Source organism: Rattus rattus, chromosome 1 (assembly GCF_011064425.1).
Source record: "Rattus rattus isolate New Zealand chromosome 1, Rrattus_CSIRO_v1, whole genome shotgun sequence".
In the NCBI taxonomy this organism is placed as follows: Eukaryota; Metazoa; Chordata; class Mammalia; order Rodentia; family Muridae; genus Rattus; species Rattus rattus.
This window is the reverse complement of record NC_046154.1, coordinates 11,286,242-11,305,960: the sequence shown is the minus strand read 5'-3', so window position 1 is coordinate 11,305,960 and position 19,719 is coordinate 11,286,242. Positions and strand designations below refer to the sequence as shown.

General features: G+C 49.8%; 1 protein-coding gene across 3 annotated transcripts; it reads right to left on the bottom strand.

Annotated features, from left to right (window-relative positions):
- Positions 1-1,786: 1,786 nt before the first annotated feature.
- On the bottom strand, positions 1,787-19,713 carry Nmnat1 (nicotinamide nucleotide adenylyltransferase 1). Of its 3 annotated transcripts, none has more exons than XM_032894408.1 (5): positions 19,618-19,713; positions 8,366-8,536; positions 6,990-7,173; positions 3,587-3,729; positions 1,787-3,283 (listed from the first exon to the last, which is right to left on the bottom strand). In XM_032894408.1, the coding sequence occupies exons 2-5, from the start codon at positions 8,478-8,480 to the stop codon at positions 2,868-2,870; spliced, it is 858 nt and encodes a 285-aa protein (XP_032750299.1). In that variant the 5' UTR covers positions 8,481-8,536; positions 19,618-19,713; the 3' UTR covers positions 1,787-2,867. The 3 variants fall into 3 exon arrangements, with proteins under 3 accessions (XP_032750299.1, XP_032750307.1, XP_032750290.1); XM_032894416.1 differs by lacking the exon at positions 19,618-19,713 and adding an exon at positions 19,410-19,609; XM_032894399.1 differs by lacking the exon at positions 19,618-19,713 and adding an exon at positions 17,869-17,990.
- Between the last annotated feature and the right edge of the window lie 6 nt (positions 19,714-19,719).

Below are 19,719 nucleotides of genomic sequence, written 5' to 3'. Positions count from 1 at the left end.
ACACAGGATGCTGGCAGGACCCATTTGTCCTGGTCTTGCACATACCAAGTGCAGGGCAGGGTATGGAGGGCCCCTGAGGACACTGTAGTCCTCTGTCCCCATGATTCCCCACCTGTGCGAACATGATGCAAGGCCACCCTGACACCTAAGCCCTCTCCAGGCACTGGCTATCTGCTTTCCAAGTAACAAACGAACGAACCACCTAACAGCCTTGTGCTTTAACAAGAAGCGGCGATAAAGGCAGAGACCCTTTCTCAGCAGATTCGGGAAATGCAGGTTGCAGTGGCCCTGGACAGAACTTGCCTCCACAAAGCGGCAAAGAGCTGCTGGAGGTGACCCAGTCACTCCTCGTGCTCATCTTCTGGTTATAAATGAGGCTGAAGAGCATTCATGTTTTTAAGATCCTTCGGTGGGACTATTCGTCCTCTGCGGTTCTCTCGGGGGGAACCGTGGCTTTCCTGTCTTTGAAGTCGTCCAGGAGAGAAAGGATGGTGCTGAGTCAGCAACAAGGCTGTGTCAAGAAAAATGTACGGCTGGGGGTGGGGATTTAGCTCAGTGGTAGAGCGCTTGCCTAGCAGGCGCAAGGCCCTGGTGGGCATTTGGGAACTCAGACCTCACTCCTCCTCACCCCCTCCTCACCCTGTCGTCCAAGGCCCTAGCCCTTGATTCTAAGGGTGGGTTTCAAAGCAGATTTGGGCAAAGTTTAATCAGTTATGTTTATTTCATGTGTGTGTGTGTGTCAGAGGTCAGAGGAGAACTTTTGGGAACTTGAACTCAGGTTGTAAGGCCCGACAGGTACCTTTATCTGATGAGCCACCTTTTAAAGATTTATTTTATGTATATGAGTACACTGTAGCTGTCTTCACACACACCAGAAGAGGGCATGGGATCCCATTACAGATGGTTGTGAGCCACCATGTGGTCGCTGGGATTGAACTCAGGACCCCTGGAAGAGCAGTCAGTGCTCTTAACCACTGAGCCATCTCTCCAGCCCCATCCCTTTAATCAGCGATTGTGAAGGGGAGCAAGGAGAACTGTGGTCTATTCTGACTCCATCCAGGTGTATTCCCAACCTTCATTTTGCAGAGCTGGAGGATGGCTGCAGGATATCTGATCGTACTGTGAACCCTGGGATTGTACACTGGGAAAACCTGTCTCCAGCTGTGGTGCGGCTCCTCTGCCCTAGTACACACCTTCTACGTTTATTGTAGACAAGATTAAATACAGTCAACCATAGGTCAAGAGGTGGGGCAAAAAATAAAAAAGGAGGGGGGAGGGGTGCTAGAGAGATGACTCAGTGGTTAAGAGCACTGACCGCTCTTCCAGAGGTCCTGAGTTCAATTCCCAGCAACCACATGGTGGCTCACAACCATCTGTAATGGGATCCAAAGCCCTCTTCTGGTTGTCTAAAGACAGTGACAGTGAGCTCACATACATAAATTAAATAAATAATTTTTTTTTTTAAAAGAGGCGAGCAAGCAACCAGTTGACAGGAAGTGAACATGGGGAAAAAAAACCATAAACCATAGGGAGGGAGAGGAAGTCAGGAGGAAGGATAGAGAGACGAACAGGAAGTAGGAAGGAGGGACATTTGGTTTGAAGGGTTTAGACTGTGTGGAGGGGACCTGGCTCTTCTGGGATGTCCTCAGTTGAGGTCAGCTGGGTGCGCTCTCCGCCTCTCTGAGCTAACGGGCTTTCACCCAGCATCTGGCTCCTGAGTCTTCATTTGGTAAAACCGAACGATTGGGGTTTTGTCTTAAAAACAACCAGAGGGTGGCCGTCGTGGTGCATTTTACAGGGTCATTTATTTATTTGTTTAATTTAGAGAAGGGGTCTTTGGCATCTCTTGACGGCCTCAAACTTGCTGGTTGTCAAGGATGACCTCGAGCTTTTGACCCTTCTGCTTCGATCTCCTGAGTGCCAGGATCACAGGTGTGCACTGCCGAGCCCAGTCAATGTGGCTCCGGGGATCTAACCCAGGGCCTCGGGCCTGCGGGCCAATACTCTACCGACCGAGCTGCATGCCCAGCCAAGGTCACGTCGTAAAGAATTTCTTCCTTCTTCTACTCTGGATAAAGATGGCTGGCACCAGCCATGAACAGCTCTCTTCATGACTAGAGCTAGGATTCTGTTTTGTTTTTGTTTTCAGAAAGGGTCCATGTTGTCTAGGGTCATCTCAGACTCCTGGGTTCAAAGTGATTCTCCTACGTCAGCTCCTGGTGCAGCTGGGGCTGCAGGTGGCCATCATGGAGTCTGGTTAAAGTGAGGTTCTTCTGTGTGTGTGTGTGTGTGTGTGTGTGTGTGTGTGTGTGTGTGTATCTGTGCGTGTGTGAGTGTGTATGTGTCTGTGTGTACCTGTGCGTGTATCTGTAAGTGTGTGTATGTATGTATCTTTTGCCTGTATGTCTGTCTATGCACCATTTGTGGCCTACAGCCCATAGGGGACAGAGAGTGCATCGGATCCCCTGGGACTGGAGTTACAGACAGTTGTGAGCTGCCTTGCAGGTGCTGGGAGCTGAATCTGAATGCTCTGGAAGGGCAGTCCGTGCTCTTAACCTCGGAACTATGTCTCCGGCCTCTTGAGTGGTAGAGCACAGCACTGGGTCCTTTCTTGAAAAATGTATTTAGAGAAAGCATCATTGACATCTCATTTTAGTGAAGGAGCTGTTATTTTAAAGGTGTATTGCATCCTTTTTTTATATGGTCTTATTTAGAACATTCATCTCAGTAACTGATCTTAATTCCCTGTTGGTTTTTTTAATCAAACCTTTAAATTTCAGTTTATAAAACAGGATGGCAAGTCCTTCCCTGAGTTACTAACACCAATTGTTTTGGGCCTGGAGAGGAACATCGGACGTCGCGGGGTGTCATCGGGTGGAATGGTTGTGTTTGGCCTCCGCGGTGTTCCTCTGCAGAGGCGCCAGGGTGACCCCGGCATTCCGGTCTTCGCTCTCAGAGTTGTACAGATCATGCTCCTCGATGTACTCTTGGACGAGGTCCGGCACCAAGTAGCGGATGCTCTGGCCCCTCCTGAGCGCTCTGCGGATCTTGGTGGATGAGATGTCATTGGTGATCCACTCGGTCACCAGATGGATGTTGCTCTGGTGTCGCCACAGCACGTCGGACTCGTAGATGAATTTCTGAGCGTCACTGCCAGCCCGAGTGACACAGATGAGCCCAAAGTTGGCCACGATTTGCGTGATGTCCTCCATCTTCCACAAGTTGGGCACGCTGAAGGACTCCAGCAAGTCTGCGCCACACAGCAATTTCACCCTGGGCACACCTCGGAGGAAGAGTCAAACACAGTGTAAGGGTTTCTTTTCTTAGTGATCACCCGTATTAAAGTGACTGTGTGTGCAAGAGAAGTAGATTTGGTGTTTTTACTCCAGCCTGCCTGCCTGCCTGCCTGCCTGCCTGCCAGCCTGCCTCCCTCCCTCCCTCTCTCCCTCCCTCCCCCCCCCCCTCCCCCCTTCCCTCCTAACATCACCAGGGACCCAGCAGATATGGAATAAGAAATAAAAACCCCAATGGCGTCTCTACTATGGAATCTGAGCAATTTTTGGAGTCTTGGTAGAACATCACAAACCTGTTGGTTTGGGTTCTTGGGGCTTCTGTGGGCTAGAATCTTGCTTTTGATCAGCCCACTTCCTCTTCCGCCCAGGCCTTTCCAGCACAGGTGAGCTTTGCGGGTGACTGCGGCTGCCAGTTGCCAGCTTCTCCTGATGGTGTCTACAAAATGACAACCCAAGAGAACATTCTTTAATGTCAGAGTGCCCTCTGAAGTAGTGTGTTGTGTGTGTGTGTGTGAATGCACGTGTGGTATGTGTGTGCTGTGTATGTGTGTGTGTGTATGTGTGTGTTGTGTGTGTGTGTGTGTGTATGTGTGTGTTTGTGTGTGTGTGTGTGTGTGTGTGGTGTGTGTGTGTGTGAATGCACGTGTGGTATGTGTGTGTGTATGTGTGTGTATGTGTGTGTGTGTGGTGTGTGTGTGAATGCATGTGTGGTATGTGTGTGTGTTGTGTGTGTTGTGTGTGTGTTGTGTGTGTGTTGTGTGTGTGTTGCAACAGTAGGAGCTAGCATAACTACTTACTCCCTTAACCGTTGTATGCACTCTTCTCAGCTTCTCTTGGGAGAAGCACTGCCCTCGACATGGGGGTAGATGAGACTTGAGGCCTCGGGTCCACCACCAGCAGAGTCCTGACACTGGAAGTGTCCCACACCCAACAGAGTGACCAGGTGCCACCGTCAGTGTCTGTCAGTGTTTGTCAGCCCACTGAGAGAGCTGCTGATTAAACTGCCCACAGAACAACAGAGCCGGGATTTTTATCCGACGGTCGGGTCCAGAGCCTACACCCTTGACCACTAAAGACCATGGCCTGATCTTGCAGTGCGGAAGCACATGGCAAGGAGAGAGACTGAAGGGACAAGGGTCTGGGGCCTTCAGGGAGAGCAACCCTGCAGGAACGGGGCTGGCAGCAAAGGCTCACTGCGGTACATCAGTGCAAGCCACCAGAGCAATGTGGACCGTACCTCGAGACCCAGTGGTTGGCCCCTCTCACCCTTAATCCCTCCCCCCTCAACAGCCAAACTGAATGTGCTGGGGATAAGGGCACCATGAGGACTGAGGGGAGAGTGGGGCTGAAACGAGATCATGGCCTCCCATGGGAGAACTCTTTACCAGCAGCAGGGAGATTGCTTTTCCTGTCGACTGAAAAGGGAGTCCTTATATGTCACAGGTAGCTGCCGTCTTCTAGATCAACGCCCCATCCTACCCTACACTTATGTCACCTTCCAGTGTGGCTGAGAGTCTGTGGGTAAAACTCTCTGGCAGTCCTGGGAGACGGAAGCCAGTCTCTCTGCAGCAGCCATCATAGCCCACGGCTCAAGCTCCAGTGGTGTCTGCAGATGCCAACAGCCACAGAGGGCAGAGGGAGCAGGTCAGGTCCTCTTCTGGCTGTGCAAGGGCCACTCCGATGCCTTGGGTTTCTAACATACTGCACTCAATCAAAGTGCCCAGAGGGGGTCCTACTCTGACCCCCGAGAATCCTAAGAACAGACATCAGCTACAGGTTTTTCACAGAGTAGCCCATTTCACCCTCCAGATTATAAGGAGATGGTCACACAGTACTCCCTTCACGGGATTGGTCTCAAGTCTGAGCACAGAGGTCTGGGTAGCCTCCTGTGCGCTCCTGGAAGCACACACAAGGTTGGGCTGGACTCTAGGCGAGCTCTGCCTGACATTCCTCCTTATTGAGTATGATAAGATAATTATTAAAAACAGAAACAGCCAAAACAGCAACAGCGGTGGGTCCAGAATAAGACACGTGAGTCCCTCAGAAGATGTGGTTCATGAGGGAGGGGCGTGTGTGTGTGTGTGTGTGTGTGTGTGTGTGTGTGTGTGTGTTATTGTGTGTATGGTATATGTGTGTGTGTGGTGTGTTGTGTGTGTGTGTGTGTGTGGTGTGTTGTGTGTGTGTGTGTGGTGTGTGTGTGTGTGCATGTGTGTGGTGTGATGTGTGTGGTGTGTGTGTGTGTGTGTGTGTGTGTGTGGTGTGGTGTGTGTGTGTGTGTGTGGTGTGTGTGTGTGTGTGTGTGTGTGTGTGCATGTGTGTGTGTGTGGTGTGTGTGGTATGTGTGTGTGCATGTGTGTGTGGTGTGTGCATGTGTGCATGGTGTGTGCATGTGTGTGTGTGTGTGTGTGTGTGTGTGGTGTGGTGTGTGTGTGTGTGGTGTGGTGTGTGTGTGTGTGTGGGTGTGTGTGTTAGAGCCTTAGACAGAAACAATAAATATGTAGAGAGCTACACATGCTGGGGCCTTAGACGGAAGGAGCATTTTCCCTTTAAAACCTGGAGAGGAACTTCTTTAAGGTTAAGAAGCACATAGCCATCTGTAATAGGATCCGATGCCCCCTTCTGGTGTGTCTGAGGACAGCTACAGTGTACCCACATAGCATATAATAAGCAAATCTTTAAAAAATAAAGTTTTTTTTTCTTTTAAAGAGAAGCAGAGAGAGAGAGAGAGAAAGCGAGGGAGCACATGGCTTGCATGGCTCTGAGGGGTGTGGGGCAGAGCGGCCTCTTCAGAACATCCAGCGCACTTCCCTGAACAAATCCCAAGAACAAAGAACGCTCAGACAGTATTAAGTCTGGGGGGTTGGCTGGCAGGAGTTTTCACATCATCTGACTTAATATAACAGAGTGAATGACTAAAGGCACAGAAGACAGAAGAGCCTGGTGTCACAGACTGACAACTGTCACAGCACATCTCAGATTGCTTCTGAAGCCTGCCCCAGAGATGGCTTCAGGGAGTGTCTCTGGGCTGTGGGACCTGGCCCTTTTAAATGATCGCTGTCTGTTGGGGTACCACCCTCTTTAAGCATCTCCTCCCCTCTTCCACACCTAGGAAGGCTGGTGACTGCAAAATCCTCCAGCAGCTCTGTCTTTTCCCCTCCAGGCAGAAAAGCCAGCCCAGCTTCCCCTAATCTCTGACAGGGATGGATGGATATATCTGAGGAACAGACAAGTCAACATCTCACCTCAGCTCAAAGACACAAGGGCTCAGGGGCCCTGCTGGGCGGCCTTGGTGTGGTGGTGTGAATAACAATGGCCCCAAGGGCTCAGATATTTGAATGCTTAGGCATCAGGGAGAGGCCCTATTTGAAAGGATTAGAAGGATTAGGAGGTGTGGCCTTGTAGGAGCAAGTGTGTCACTGGGGGCCGGTTTTGAGGTTTCAAAGACCATGCCAAGCCCTGGGTCTCTCTTGCCCTGCTGACCAGGATGTAGCTCTGAGCTACTGCTCCAACATGAGGTGTGCCGCCTTGCTCCCTGTCAGGATGGCTAAACCTCTGAAACTGTAAGCCAGCCGCCCGGTTAAACGCCTTCTTTGTAAGTGTTGCCTTGGTCATGGTGTCTCTTCACAACAAGAGAACGGTGACTCAGACCCTTGGTGACAACCTCACAGTCCTGCACAGTCAGACTGCACCAGTTACCTGAGCACCTTCACGGTCTCCACCCACTCCTTCTGAAGGCTTTCCCAAGTGTCCACTTCCACCCAGTGTGAATTCTTGGTGGCAAGTTCCGCCATGATGATTCGGTGGTGGGCTGGGATGAGTCCTTTCTTCTTGTATGCATCACCGACCGGTGAGATGATGCCTTTGATAACTTTGTATTCTCCTGGACAAAGCGCGATGTTTGATATTAGGGGTAACAAATCGGATTTTATGGGTAGGAAATAGCGATATGATTTTACGGTTACAATGCCCCGCCCCCTTTAATAGGCAACTGAAACTGTGACGAATGGCTAGCCAAGAGGCATGATGGGTAAAGGAGAGTGCCATCAAGCCTGATGACCCAAGCTTAACCCCTGGGACACACATGGTGAGAGGAGAACGGATGTCTCCAAATTGTCCTCTGTCCTCCTCAAGGATACCATGGTTTACAAGTAAATAAGTCAACATGTTTAAATTAGAAAAGAAACTGTAATAACGTATTACAAAAGTTATCACTTGAACTCTTCTGAGTTCTGCAGTGTGGAGCTCATGCAGGCTGCCACACAACCTTCAGCCCTGCCATCCTCAGAACTTCATCGTCCCCGACTAAAGCCCTCTGTCCCTTACACATTAACGCTGAGTTCCCTCCACGGCTTACACTTAAAATGCTGGTGGGTGTTGCTGTCCCTGGGGAAAGCCTGAGTCGGGCTGTATTGTCCACCTAGGGCAGCGGCAGGAATCCGGTTCGCCGCCTCTAGGTGCTTGGCAACATCAAATGAGTTTTACTGCCTGAGCCTCTGCCCAGCCCTGCTCCCTCATATGCGCCTCACCCCCTTCCTCTTCCTCCTCCTCCTCCTCCTCTTCTTCTTCCCCTCCACCTCCTCCTCCTCCTACTCTTCCTCCACCTCTTCCTCCTCTTCTTCCTCTTCCACCTCCTCCTCTTCCTCCTCTTTTTCCTCTTCCTACTCCTTCACCTTCTCTTCCTCCTCCTCCTCCACCTCCTCCTCCTCCTCCTCCTCCTCCTCTTCTTCTTCCTCCTCCTCCTATTTATTTATTTACTTTCCTGATACAAGGTCTCACTGAGCAGTCATAGCTGTCCTGGAACTTGCTATATAGACCAGGCTGGTCTGAAACTCATAGAGATCCACCTGCCTCAGACTTCCACGTGCTGGGACGCACACACCCTCACCGGGCGTTATTGATGCCTTCCTGTTACGTACTTGGCAGCAAGCACCCTTATCCGCTGAGCCACCTCACTGACCACATTAACCGTTTTTGGTAAATCCCTGTGCCTGGAAACAGGACAACGTGCTTGTGCCCAGGATGAGGCATTCACATGGACACGGACTTTAAATTAGCTGGGGCATTGCACCTACCTGTAGCGTTCAGATAGTCCTTGGCCAGCTCAAACAGCCTGAGGTGCATGTTGGTGATTGGGTTAAAAGAACCGCAGGCCAGGAGAACCACCTCTGTCTTCTTGGATGAGTCCATGGGGAGAAGTTGCCGTGGCTGATCTAAATGGAGTCCTCTGATGCCGATGTTGTTGTCTACAAAGGAGAAAGGACGCAGCTCATTGACAGATCTCTTGATGTCACCAGGCTCTCCCTGCAGACAGGTGGACAAACACTTGGCTTCACTGATTGAGATGAACTGCAGAACGGGCTTCACGCTCTGCCCTTCACTTTCTCAAGTATGCAGTTCCTCCCAGAAAGGAACGGGATGCACCTCTCTCTTCCTATGATTTGATTTGCCCAGAAGAATAGGACAGAAAAGATACCGTGTTAAGTTTTGAGCCTAGTACTTTGAGGCTATCATAGAGGTGTTTTCTGTTGTTATACTAACATAATAACATACGAAAGCCAGGCAGTGCTGACCCACGCCTTTAATCCCAGCACGTGGGGAGGCAGAGACAGGTGGATTTCTGAGTTTGAGGCCAGCCTGGTCTACAGAAGGGGTTCCAGGATAGGCAGGGCCACTCAGAGAAACCCTGTCTTGAAAACAAACAAAAACATGCTAGTGGATAGCATATATCTAATTCCAGAACTTGGGAGAGGGACACAGGAGGAGACAGAGACAAGGTCTCTTAGCTCAGGTTGGCCTCAAACTGGCTACTAGGCTAACTTTGAACTCCTGATCTTCTTGCCTTTCCATTCCAAGTGCTGGGATTACACGTATGGCACCATGAGTGGCTAAGGCTGGGTACATTTTCAAGAAAAGAGATTCCAAATAAATAGAAGAAAAAAAGAAAAAAGAAAAAAAGAAAAGAGATTCCATTGGCCTAAGAAAGTAGCACACTGGCTACATCACAACATGGTAGAGAAAGAGAAAGTGACCCAGTCCTTTTAAGAAAGGGCCAGGCTTATGATGTTGCCTAACATTAAAACAAGGAGTGCACCTTTAATCCCAGCACTTGGGAGGCAGAGGCAGATGGATCTCATTGAGTTCAAGGCCAGCCTGGACTACAGAGTGAGTTCTAGGACAGCCAGGAACAGCTTCACAGAGAAACCCTACCCCATAAAACAAAAACAAACAAAAAAACCCCCAAAAACCAAAAAAATGCTTGCCTGAAAACTAATTCACTCCCATGACCTCTTTGCCTCCCACTGGGCACCTCTCCTTGAAGGACCTGCCCGTCACCTCAGCACAGCCTCACTAGACGCCACGCTTTCAGCACGGTCTCTGAGGAAACACTCAGACAAAACCTAAACTGTAGCAGAGGTGTCCCCGTCTTCTGCTGCTGCCTCAACCCTAGACTGCTCTGCTGGTACCCCAGCTGAGAAGACAACACGCCTGCCTCTCGGTATGTGACTGGCCGTCGGAGGTAGCCCTGCGCACAGCAAGCCCAGGAGAGAGCAGACGCACTTGATGTAGCCCAGCAGCCCTGCGGGCTGTTCTCAGTCTCAGGCAGAAGTGAGTATTTACTGATGGATGTCACTCGGGGTTTGTGATGGAATTTTAATAAAGCAGTTCACAGAGCTGGGGACTTAGCCAGGGACGGGATGCTTGCCTAACACATATGAGGTGTTCGATCCCCTGCACAGCAAAACAAGCAAACAGTAATTCGTATGGCTCTGGAAGAAACAAGAGAAGAAACTATGGCAGGCAGTGGGGATGGCTCTGAGCACGCCTGAGGCCCTCAAACCAAACAGTCTGGGCGTTCTAGCCGCCTGTGAGGCAGGGACCTAAGAGAAGCCTGGACAAGCAACCAAGGTCTCATCTCAGAAAATCTCCTCAAACCTCCCAAAATGACAGGGGCTGGGCTCAAACAAAGGTGCTTGTCAATCTCGCAATCACGAGGACTGAATTTCATTTCCAGTGCCCGCATAAACAAGCCAGGCACAATGGGCACAGGTCTGTTGTGTAAGCACTGGGCCGGGCAGGCAGAGGCAGGAGGCTGGCTATCAAGGGATCTCTGGCTAGCCAGTCTCTCCAAAACCACAATCCCCAGGTTCACTGAGAGACCCTGTCTTAGAATGAGGTGGGAGGGGTTGAGGAAGACACCTGTCGCTAATCTCAGTTTTCTATTTGCACGCACATACACTCCCCACCCTCGCTCTTGTGCATGCACGCACATTGAGCTGGGAACGCACGCCTACTATATCTGAGCTCTAGAGAAGCAGAGCTAGCCGTTCTAGCTCAATCAGCAAGCTCTGAGTTCTGTGTGAGACCCCATTTCAAAAGGTAAGGAGGACAGCTATTGAGGATGACATCAGATATTGATCACTGGTTTCCACATGCTCACACACCCACACACGCACGTGCACCTTCACACACACACACACACACACACACACACACACACACACACACACACACACACGCCAACTGACCAATAAAAACGAAAGACAAAAGACACAGCGAAGCTGCTAAATGCTGGACGGGAACTGAGACCAGTCACCAACGGTCAGTGTTTTGTTAGTTGCTGTTAGTTGCATTAGGAGTTGGGGCTAGCGCTCAGTGGGAGTGCTTGCCTTGCATGCAGCCATCGGTCAGATACCCTAAAAGAAAAGGAGTCGTTAAACAGTAAGGGATTCGAGGTCCCATTTCTTTTTCATTACAAAGCTATGGTTTGCTAACCCTGACCCCTCCAGCCTTACCTCTATCCACTGCCCATACAAAGTGCCTGTTGCAAAGCTGGAGAAACAGAAGAGTTGTGAGTTCAAGGCCAACCCGGGCTATAAAAGAGGCAGGATCTCCACAGGACTGTAGTCTATAGGGAGACTAGGGCACCTGCCAACATCTGAGCAAGCTCTCCAGGACTTGTTGGAAGGTCCCTCATGCCAGTCCTAGACACACCCAAGTCAGGTGCTAGATGCTGTCCCCTAAGGGAGAGCAAAGTAGAAGGAGATAAGGTGTGGAGGGAGTCCAGCGACTGCCTGGGGACTGGAAGCAGAGAGAGAACAAAGTGCTCCTGGCCCCACCCCATGTGCTGGAGAGCTTGGGTTCCCTTCCATCCCTGGGGAATGAGGAGGCTGGTGGAAGCTGATCTCCCAGTGGACAGAAGGCAGTCTTTGTCCTTTGTCACACTGTCTCAGATATCCAGCCATCTCGGCTGGGCTCTCAACCCTCCAAGCCACAGAATTAAGTGACAGTGAGCTCTTACATCGTGGCCTGCCCCAACATGGAGGTGACGGATGGGTGTGGAATCTCAGAACCGTTCTGAACGCCACTGCTACGGGGACCCGTGTCGCCATGATTCACTTTTGTTTGGTTCACACAGCCTATCACCTGCACTGCTGGCTGCCGAGGTCGCACCGGCTCAGGCTGTAAGTGTCCCTTCCCCAGCGCGTTATGTCAAAAAGTTCACGGCTTCCTGGGGCAGTCTTCAAGTTTAACTGAAATTTACTTCTAAATCACCCATCTTTTGAGATGAAAAGACACGGTGATGCAAACATTAACCCGTGGTTACAACTGTCTGAAGAGCGCTGGGACACTGCTGGGCTGTTCTTTCTCATCTCCAGATGCCCGGTCTCAGACCACACTGGCCCACTGTCAAACGTCACATCAGGTCGGACCACCTCTCACAACCGCCTCTGTTTCTTTTGAATGGGTAGCTTTCTGTATCTTGTTCTGATGGTGCGTCAAGTGTTTTAAGTCGTGTGGCCTTTGAAGGTGTGCATCCTTTTAGCGCCTCATCTGAAAGTGCAGTAATTGTTTTCTGTGAACATCCTACAGTCATTCAGCCCTAAGCCCTATGAATAAAACAACTGGGGTGAGTAACACCCGGAGGGTGGACTAGTATTTTATGGCTTTACTTATAGGCCACTGAGACAGCACCGAGAAGAATTTACTGCCCCTGTCTGTCCTTGAACAACTCAAAATTTTCTGAGCCTTGGCTTCTGCAGTTTTAACATGGGGACCCCAGGCCTGGTGACATGTGCCTCTAGTACTAGTGTTTGGCAACCTGAGGCAGAAAGACTGTGTTAGCCCAGGTGTTCAACAACAACCTGAGGAACATAGTAAGACTTAATCTTTTTTTAAAAAAAATGTGGGGGTTGGGGATTTAGCTCAGTGGTAGAGCGCTTGCCTACGAAGCGCAAGGCCCTGGGTTCGGTCCCCAGCTCCGAAAAAAAGAACTAAAAAAAAAAAAAAAAAAAAAAAGTGTGTGTGTGTGTGTGTGCGCGCACACGAACGCATGCATGTGTACCTGTGTACTGCGTATCTTTGATCCCAGTACACAGGAAGGCAGGCAGATCTTTGTGAGTTTGACGCTAGCCTGGTCTATACACGGAGTTTCTTTCTGGTGAGTCAAGGATATAGTCCTTACCTTAGAGAGCTTTGACTATTAAATAAGAGAATGTATGAAGGAAATTCATATTTATCTAACTGTAAATATTAACTTTTGTAGTTTTGTTTTTTCTCTTTATTCTTACTTTGAGTTAACACTTCCCACTGTAATTTGTGCGTTGTTTCGGTTGTTTTGTAACATTGACCGAATCCTGGCAAAGGTTCTGCGGATCGCCTCGCGACTGCGATCCGCGGCACCCGGTACACGGCTGGGGCTGAATAACGGCAGCTACTAGCTTCTTACTGAGGTACAGACAGGAGCCGGTTCCCTGGAAAGCAGCGAGCTAGCAATCCACCTTTGCTTAGTTTAAAACGGAATTCAAACTTGCTTCTTTGAAGTCCTAAAGGTGTGCCTCCCTGTGCCCGTGCAGCCAGGTGGCAGTGTTCCTGTTTGGGATGGGCACCCTGACCCTCCAGCTCTTCGTGCTGCTTCGGTAAGTCTCAGCCCTGCGGGCCTTACCTGTGGGTGTGGTGCGCATGCTCTCTGAGGTCCGAGTTACCCGCCTAACTGCCGCCTGCCCCATTGTTTCTGCTCCTGTTATTGACCGCAGTGTGCCCCGCCTCTTCGCATACTTGGAAATCTTAGTTTGGTAAAGGTTGCAGGGAACGGAGAAGATTCGGTTTACGTTTTAACAGAGATTTACTTCCAGTGTAAGAGGCCGTTAAAGGGGAGACAGTGAGGGCACCATCAATGACTCAATTGGTGGATTCCCTAGAGTCCAGTCCCAAGGGCCTAATGTGACCTACTGTCTGCTGGGCCGAGGGCAGGGCAGGCACACTCAATCGACTGCATTCTCAGCGGATATGCCACTTCAGATTCAGGGCGGGTGCTCAGTCTGCAAGCTAGAGACAACTGCCACTGAGCGAGCGAAGTGAGTCTCAATCTTAAAAATGTGGAAGTTCTACATAAATCTGAAAATCTGAAAACTGAGAAGCCATTGATGTGGGGATAAAAAGAGAAGGCCCGGGGTTGGGGATTTAGCTCAGTGGTAGAGCGCTTGCCTAGCAAGCACAAGGACCTGGGTTCGGTCCTCAGCTCCAAACAAACAAACAAACAAACAAACAAAAAGAGAAGGCCCGAGCTGGTGCTAAACGCATAGCGCATGCAGGTCTACCGCAGGTATACCGCAGGTATAGCGCGGTTCTTTACTCCCAACTGTCAGAACTTCTACAAAGTTTTTCTCACCAAAACCATCAAATTAGGATTACAAAATAAGCATTATCCCTCCATTTTGACTGACAGTGCTAATTATTAGGCTGCCAGGGGCACGAGGGGGAATACTGTGGTGAGTGGTGGATGAAGGCCATCAGTCTGTGGTTTGCTTTTCAGGCCCAGATCCTCCCGGTACTGCAGTCAGCCTCTCCTGGCCAACCTGGTTGGTAACATGGTCTTCACCCTGCTCTCACTTGGTAAGTAAGTGTATAGCAGTTAACCCTGACGGTGGGCTGGGTCCTAGCTCCATGGAAGAATGCTTACCTAGTATATATGATGTCTGGGTTTGACCGTCAGCATCATTAAAAAAGAAAAGAAAAATAACTTAAATGAAGAGAATCTTAAAAACTTCCTGGGCAACCCTTATTAATCCTATAATCAGAATGTGAAACCTGAGGCCAAATCTAGTCAAATAAATTTATTTTTCTCCTTTCTTCCCCTAATATTTGTGGTGCGGTTGGGGTGTCTGAGTTTTTTGTTTTTTGTTTTTGGAGACAGGGTTTTTCTGTGTAGCTCTGGCTGTCCTGTACTGTAGACCAGGCTAGCCTTGAACTCCAGACAAGTGCCTCCAGAGAGCTGGAATTAAAGGCGTGCCCCACGCTGCCTGCCTAGGGTGCTGGTTTTTTGAGATCAGGCTTGACTCTCCAGCCCTGGACGGTCTTGAACTTACTGCTGTGCATCCCAGCTGTCCTCAGAGTCATGGCAATTGTCCTGCCTCTTGGCCCTCAATGCTGGAATCACATGCTCGGGCCACCATGCCTGAATTGTAACATTCTATTTAGTTATAAAGCTCCAGATTTTATGACTCGTTCAATATGCTGTGTAGGGCCAGCAAGCTGGCTCAGCAGGGAAAGGGGCTTTCGGGACAAGGCTGGCAACCAGAGTTCCACTCCAGGTGCCCAAGTGAAAGTCAGGAGGAGAACGGACTCCACACAGTAGTGTTCTGACGTCCTGCCACATACACTGGCCATGCTGCTTGTGCCCCCGCCCCACCCCCCAGCTCTCAATTTTTTTTTTTTTTTTTTTCAGAGCTGAGGACTGAACCCAGGGCCTTGCACTTTCTAGGCAAGTGCTCTACCACTGAGCTAAATCCCCAACCCCCCCAGCTCTCAATTTTGACCCCCTAGCCCCCATCTCCCTCTCCCTCCTCTCCTCTCCTCTCTCCTCTCCTCTCCTCTCCTCTTCTCTCTCTCTCTCTCTCTCTCTCTCTCTCTCTCTCTCTCTCTCTCTCTTGGTTTTTCTAGACCTGTGTAACTCTGGCCGTCCTGGACTCACTCTGCAGACAGGACAGGGTGGCCTGGAACTCAGAGATCCACCTGCCCTTACCTGCCGAGTGATCTCTCTCTTTCTCCTTAATGAATATAAAAATAATTCATGTTGAGAGATGATGTTTCTGAGGCCAGGCACAGTTACGCACACCTGTAGTCCCAGCGATCAAGAAAGGGAGGCAAGAACACTAGCCTGGGCTACATAGTAAGAACCTGTTCCAAGACAGGAAAGCAAAACAGCAAAAAGGAGCTCGTGTGAGGCAGTAGAGCCTGACAGCCGCGGCGCGTCTCTTCGCAGGGCTCTTTGTGCTGCTCACTCAGGCGGAGCTGGCCCCTCTGACTCTGAGGACAACGCTGGCCGTATTTGGTGTGGCGTCCTTTGGTGAAGGAGTCTGCTCTGGGCTGTTAACACTTCTGGCACCAGACTGCGTATGCTTTTTTCTTCTTGTCCACTAATTTGTCTACATGTCATTGCATGCACGCCACAGTATCTGAATGGGGGCCAGGGAACAACTTGCGGGTGCTGGGTCTCTCCTCTCCCCTTTTATGTGGGCTCTGAGGATCCAATTCAGGTTATCATCTCAGGAGCAAACAGTGTTACCCAGTGAGCTGTCTGACCGGTGGCAGTTTTGGCATCTCACTCTGAACGCCTGGTTACAAACGCAGAACCGTTACTTTTCTCTTCTTTTGGGTGGGAGGGGGTTGAGACAGGGTTTCTCTGTGTAGCCCTGACTGTCCTGGAACTCATTCTGTAGACCAGGCTGGCCTTGAACTCAGAGTTACACCTGCCTCTGCTTCTCAAGAGCAGGGATTAAATGGCATGCACCACCATCCAGCTACCATTACATTTTAAAAAATTTTTTAAAGTATAGCGTGAGTGTGTGTGTGTGTGTGTGTGTGTGTGTGTGTGTGTGTGTGTGTGTGATGTATATTTGGAAACACATGCTGTGCAAGCTTGTAGAGGTCAGAGGACAAGTCTATGGAGCCGATGCCCTCCTTCTACCAGGGAGTATTGAACTCAGGTCATCAGGTTTGGTGGCAAGCACCTTTATCCACTAAGCCATCTCACTGGCCCTAAACCCATTTTAATAAACATTAAAAGACAACAAATGCTACAAGAGTATTGTAGCCCATGTGCCTGTGACTGTAGAACTTGAGAAGCAGAGGGAGCAGGACTGCTAGGTTTGGGTGAGCCTGGGCAACACAGAAACACTGTATCAAAACCCAAACAAAGCTGAGCACACCCTTTAATTTCGGCACTTGGTAGGCAGAAGCAGGTGGATCTCTGTATGAGACTGAATCCAGCCTGGTTTACAGAGTGAGTTCCAGGACAGCCGGAGCAGCACAGTGAGACCCTGGTTGAAACAACAGAAACCAAACCCAAACCAAACCAAACCCCACTGGCTAAATGACAAAGGTATTTCTTCCTGATGGTGCTCTTTGCTTCTCATACAGGAGAAAACCACCCCTGAACTTTACTACTTATCCGTGCTGCTGTCAGTGGGCAGCCTGGTATCCACGGGTGAGTAAAAACACTTCCCAAGCCCCCACCCAGGTCAGATGCTTGCACACCCCTCAAGCGAAGACATGGCATGACCTCAGTTTATGTAAGGAGCCCCAGCTCCTCTTACTGCAGAACTCTCAGAGACAGAGTGTTAGAGAGGGGAAAGGAGGCTTTGGATGGGATAGAAAGAGGCTTCCTGGGATGCAGCCCATGGGGAGTGCTGGCCCAGCACAGCAGAGTCCTGCTCAGACACCAGCACTGCCTATGCCCAGGTGGTGGCACCCAGGCTGGTAATCCCAGACACTCCAGAGGAGGAAGCAGGAGGAGGATCAGGAGTTCAACCTGTTCCCGGCCCACCTGAGAAACATGAGACTCTAACACTCAGGAGGCAGAGATGGAGACAGGTGGTTTCCTGTGAGTCAGAGGCTAGCCCAATGAGTTCTAGGAACTATGTAAGAGAGAGACCCTGTGTCACAAATCTTCCACAGCAGCAGTAGTTAGCTGCATAGGACTTGCACAGGACTGGGCCACTCAACATTCCATCATCATGTGTAGAGGAGGGGCTCATAAGGCCAACCCCCCCAGGTGTTCCATATAGGCAGTTAATGGTTGCTAGAGAGGGAGTCAGATTTCACGTTGGTTTTAGGCACTGGAAAGGTGCTCTTGCTCAACCCCCCCCCCCACACACACACACTTATGCAGGCAACATTAATTAAAGCCTCTGAGCCACAAAGAAAACAAAGTCATGGAAGTAGGACAGGATATCTTAGGAAGAAAGGTTTTCATGGGGAAGGGGGATAAGAGAGTACTGCAGGGAAACACCATCAACAAACATTTATATATTCGGTCCTTGTTTGTCTAAGCTTTTAAAGGAATAAGTTTTTAAAAGCATCCTTCTTGCCTGAGTTCTGCTCTACCTTATTAGATTCTGTGCTCTGTCCTGCAGTGCTTTTCTCTGGCATGGGGCTCATCTGGCTGTCCAAAGTGACCTGCCCAAGGTCAGATGCTAAGCCAACAATCTGAAGCTTGCCTGTGGGTCCTGCTGGTCTCATGCCTCATTTACACGCCTGGGCTGACTGAGTCTGCCCCAGCAGCACCGCCACATACCGTCAAGCATCTCAGAAGATGATCTCCTAGCTGCCATTTCTACATGAAATGTCAGCGGCACACCTTGGCCACATAGGAAGCAGGCCAAAACCAGCCATCATGGAAGAAAGTTTCATACCGAGCGAGGAAGTGAGCTGGTCAACTGCTACCACAGGCTCTCCATTACAAACAAATTCATCCGAAGGAGAAGTGAGGATTTACACAGTACTGTCGAGATTGTTATATTGACTTTCTATAAACCTCAGTTCCTAGAAACCAGGGACGTTAGTATCTGAGCGGACGAAAGCTGCCGAAGTGGGCATAGTCAAAAGAAATCACTTATCTCAGCCAAGTGAAGCTTCACATGGAAACAGTGGTTGAGACCTTACATTCAACAAGATCAATGTATCCATTCTTTGCATTGTGGAGATTTTTGGATAAGGAGAATCTCTTTGTGGGTTACAACAGTCTTCCGTATCACTACAACCAATTATTTTGTAGAACACATAAGTTGACCTAAGTGAGTCTGAGCCTCCCTCGGCTGCTGTGACACAACACTCTGACCAAAAGCAATTGGGGAGGAAAAGTTCTTTTGCCCTTTACTTCCAGGTCAATCCATCACTGATGGAATTGGGGCACCAGCTCTAGGAGAAACATGAAGCAGACAGTACTGAGGAATGCTGCCTCCTGGCTTGAACTCACTCTGTAGACCAGTCTGGCCCTGAACTCACAGGTATCATCCTGCCTCTGCCTCTATAGTGCCAATGCCCAGTACCCAGCAAGCTAATACAGCCCAGGACCACCTGCCAGGAATGGTGTCGCCCAGTGGGCTGGGCCCTCCTCTAACAATTTACAGGACATCCTTACACAGACATGGCCACAGAGCTGGACAATTCTTCAATCAAGGTTTTCCTTTCAGATGACTCTAGGCTATGACAGTTAGCAGTTAAAAGTTATCTATGAACTCTTACCCCATCCCCACCCCCACCCCATCTTTAACCTCACAAAGGCATCGCGGTAAGCTATAACCTTTCAATTCCTTGTCTCCAAAGTCTCCTGTTAACATTGTAATACCAAGCATAAGCCAATTTTCAAAATTCTCAGTCTTTAAAATTTTCAACTTTTAAAAGTTCTGAGTCTCAAAGTCCAAGTCTTTTAATCATGAGCTCCTGTAAAATACAAAATAAGTTTCAGACTTTCTAATCCCAAATGGGAAAAACCAGAGAATAGGAATGATCCCAACAAAGCAAACCCAGAATCCAACAGTGTAATTCAATATCCGATATTTGGGACTCACGATCTGGGTTCCAAAGGGCTGGCATAGCCCTATCTCCACTCAGTTCCCTGGTAACTCAGTACAGTCCACTCAGCAGCTACTTTCCTAGTTCTCAAAGGCTGTGTGCGCATGCTCTTTCCCAAATTTGGAAATGATTAAGAGGTAAAGTCTGTCTCAATGCCGGCTTTCCCGCATTGCCTCTCACTTCCCTTTAAGTTCATGGGCGCCTGCTCTCAAGAAGCCTCTAGACAGGAAAACCCCATGCCACTCCAAAGGGTGAACTGACCTGCACCAAAGTCACTGGAAATTTTACCAACTTTTTGGTTCCAAGAACTAAAGGGCAAGAGTTGACTATGAAGACCTGGCCCCGGGGACCGTTACGAAGGTCTCTATAGGTCCAGCCATTGTGCATTCTCCCTTGCTTGACAAAATACGGGGCGTTGGGCTAACGGTCCCAAAGGTGCGTCTCCTAGGTCCTTGGGTTGGGTGCTTACCAGGCCGTGAAGGCCAAACGGCCCTAGTCCTCCAGGAGACAACCTCGGCCCGGACGCCAGCGCAGGGAACACCGAAGCGGCGCTCTCATTGGTCCCACGAAG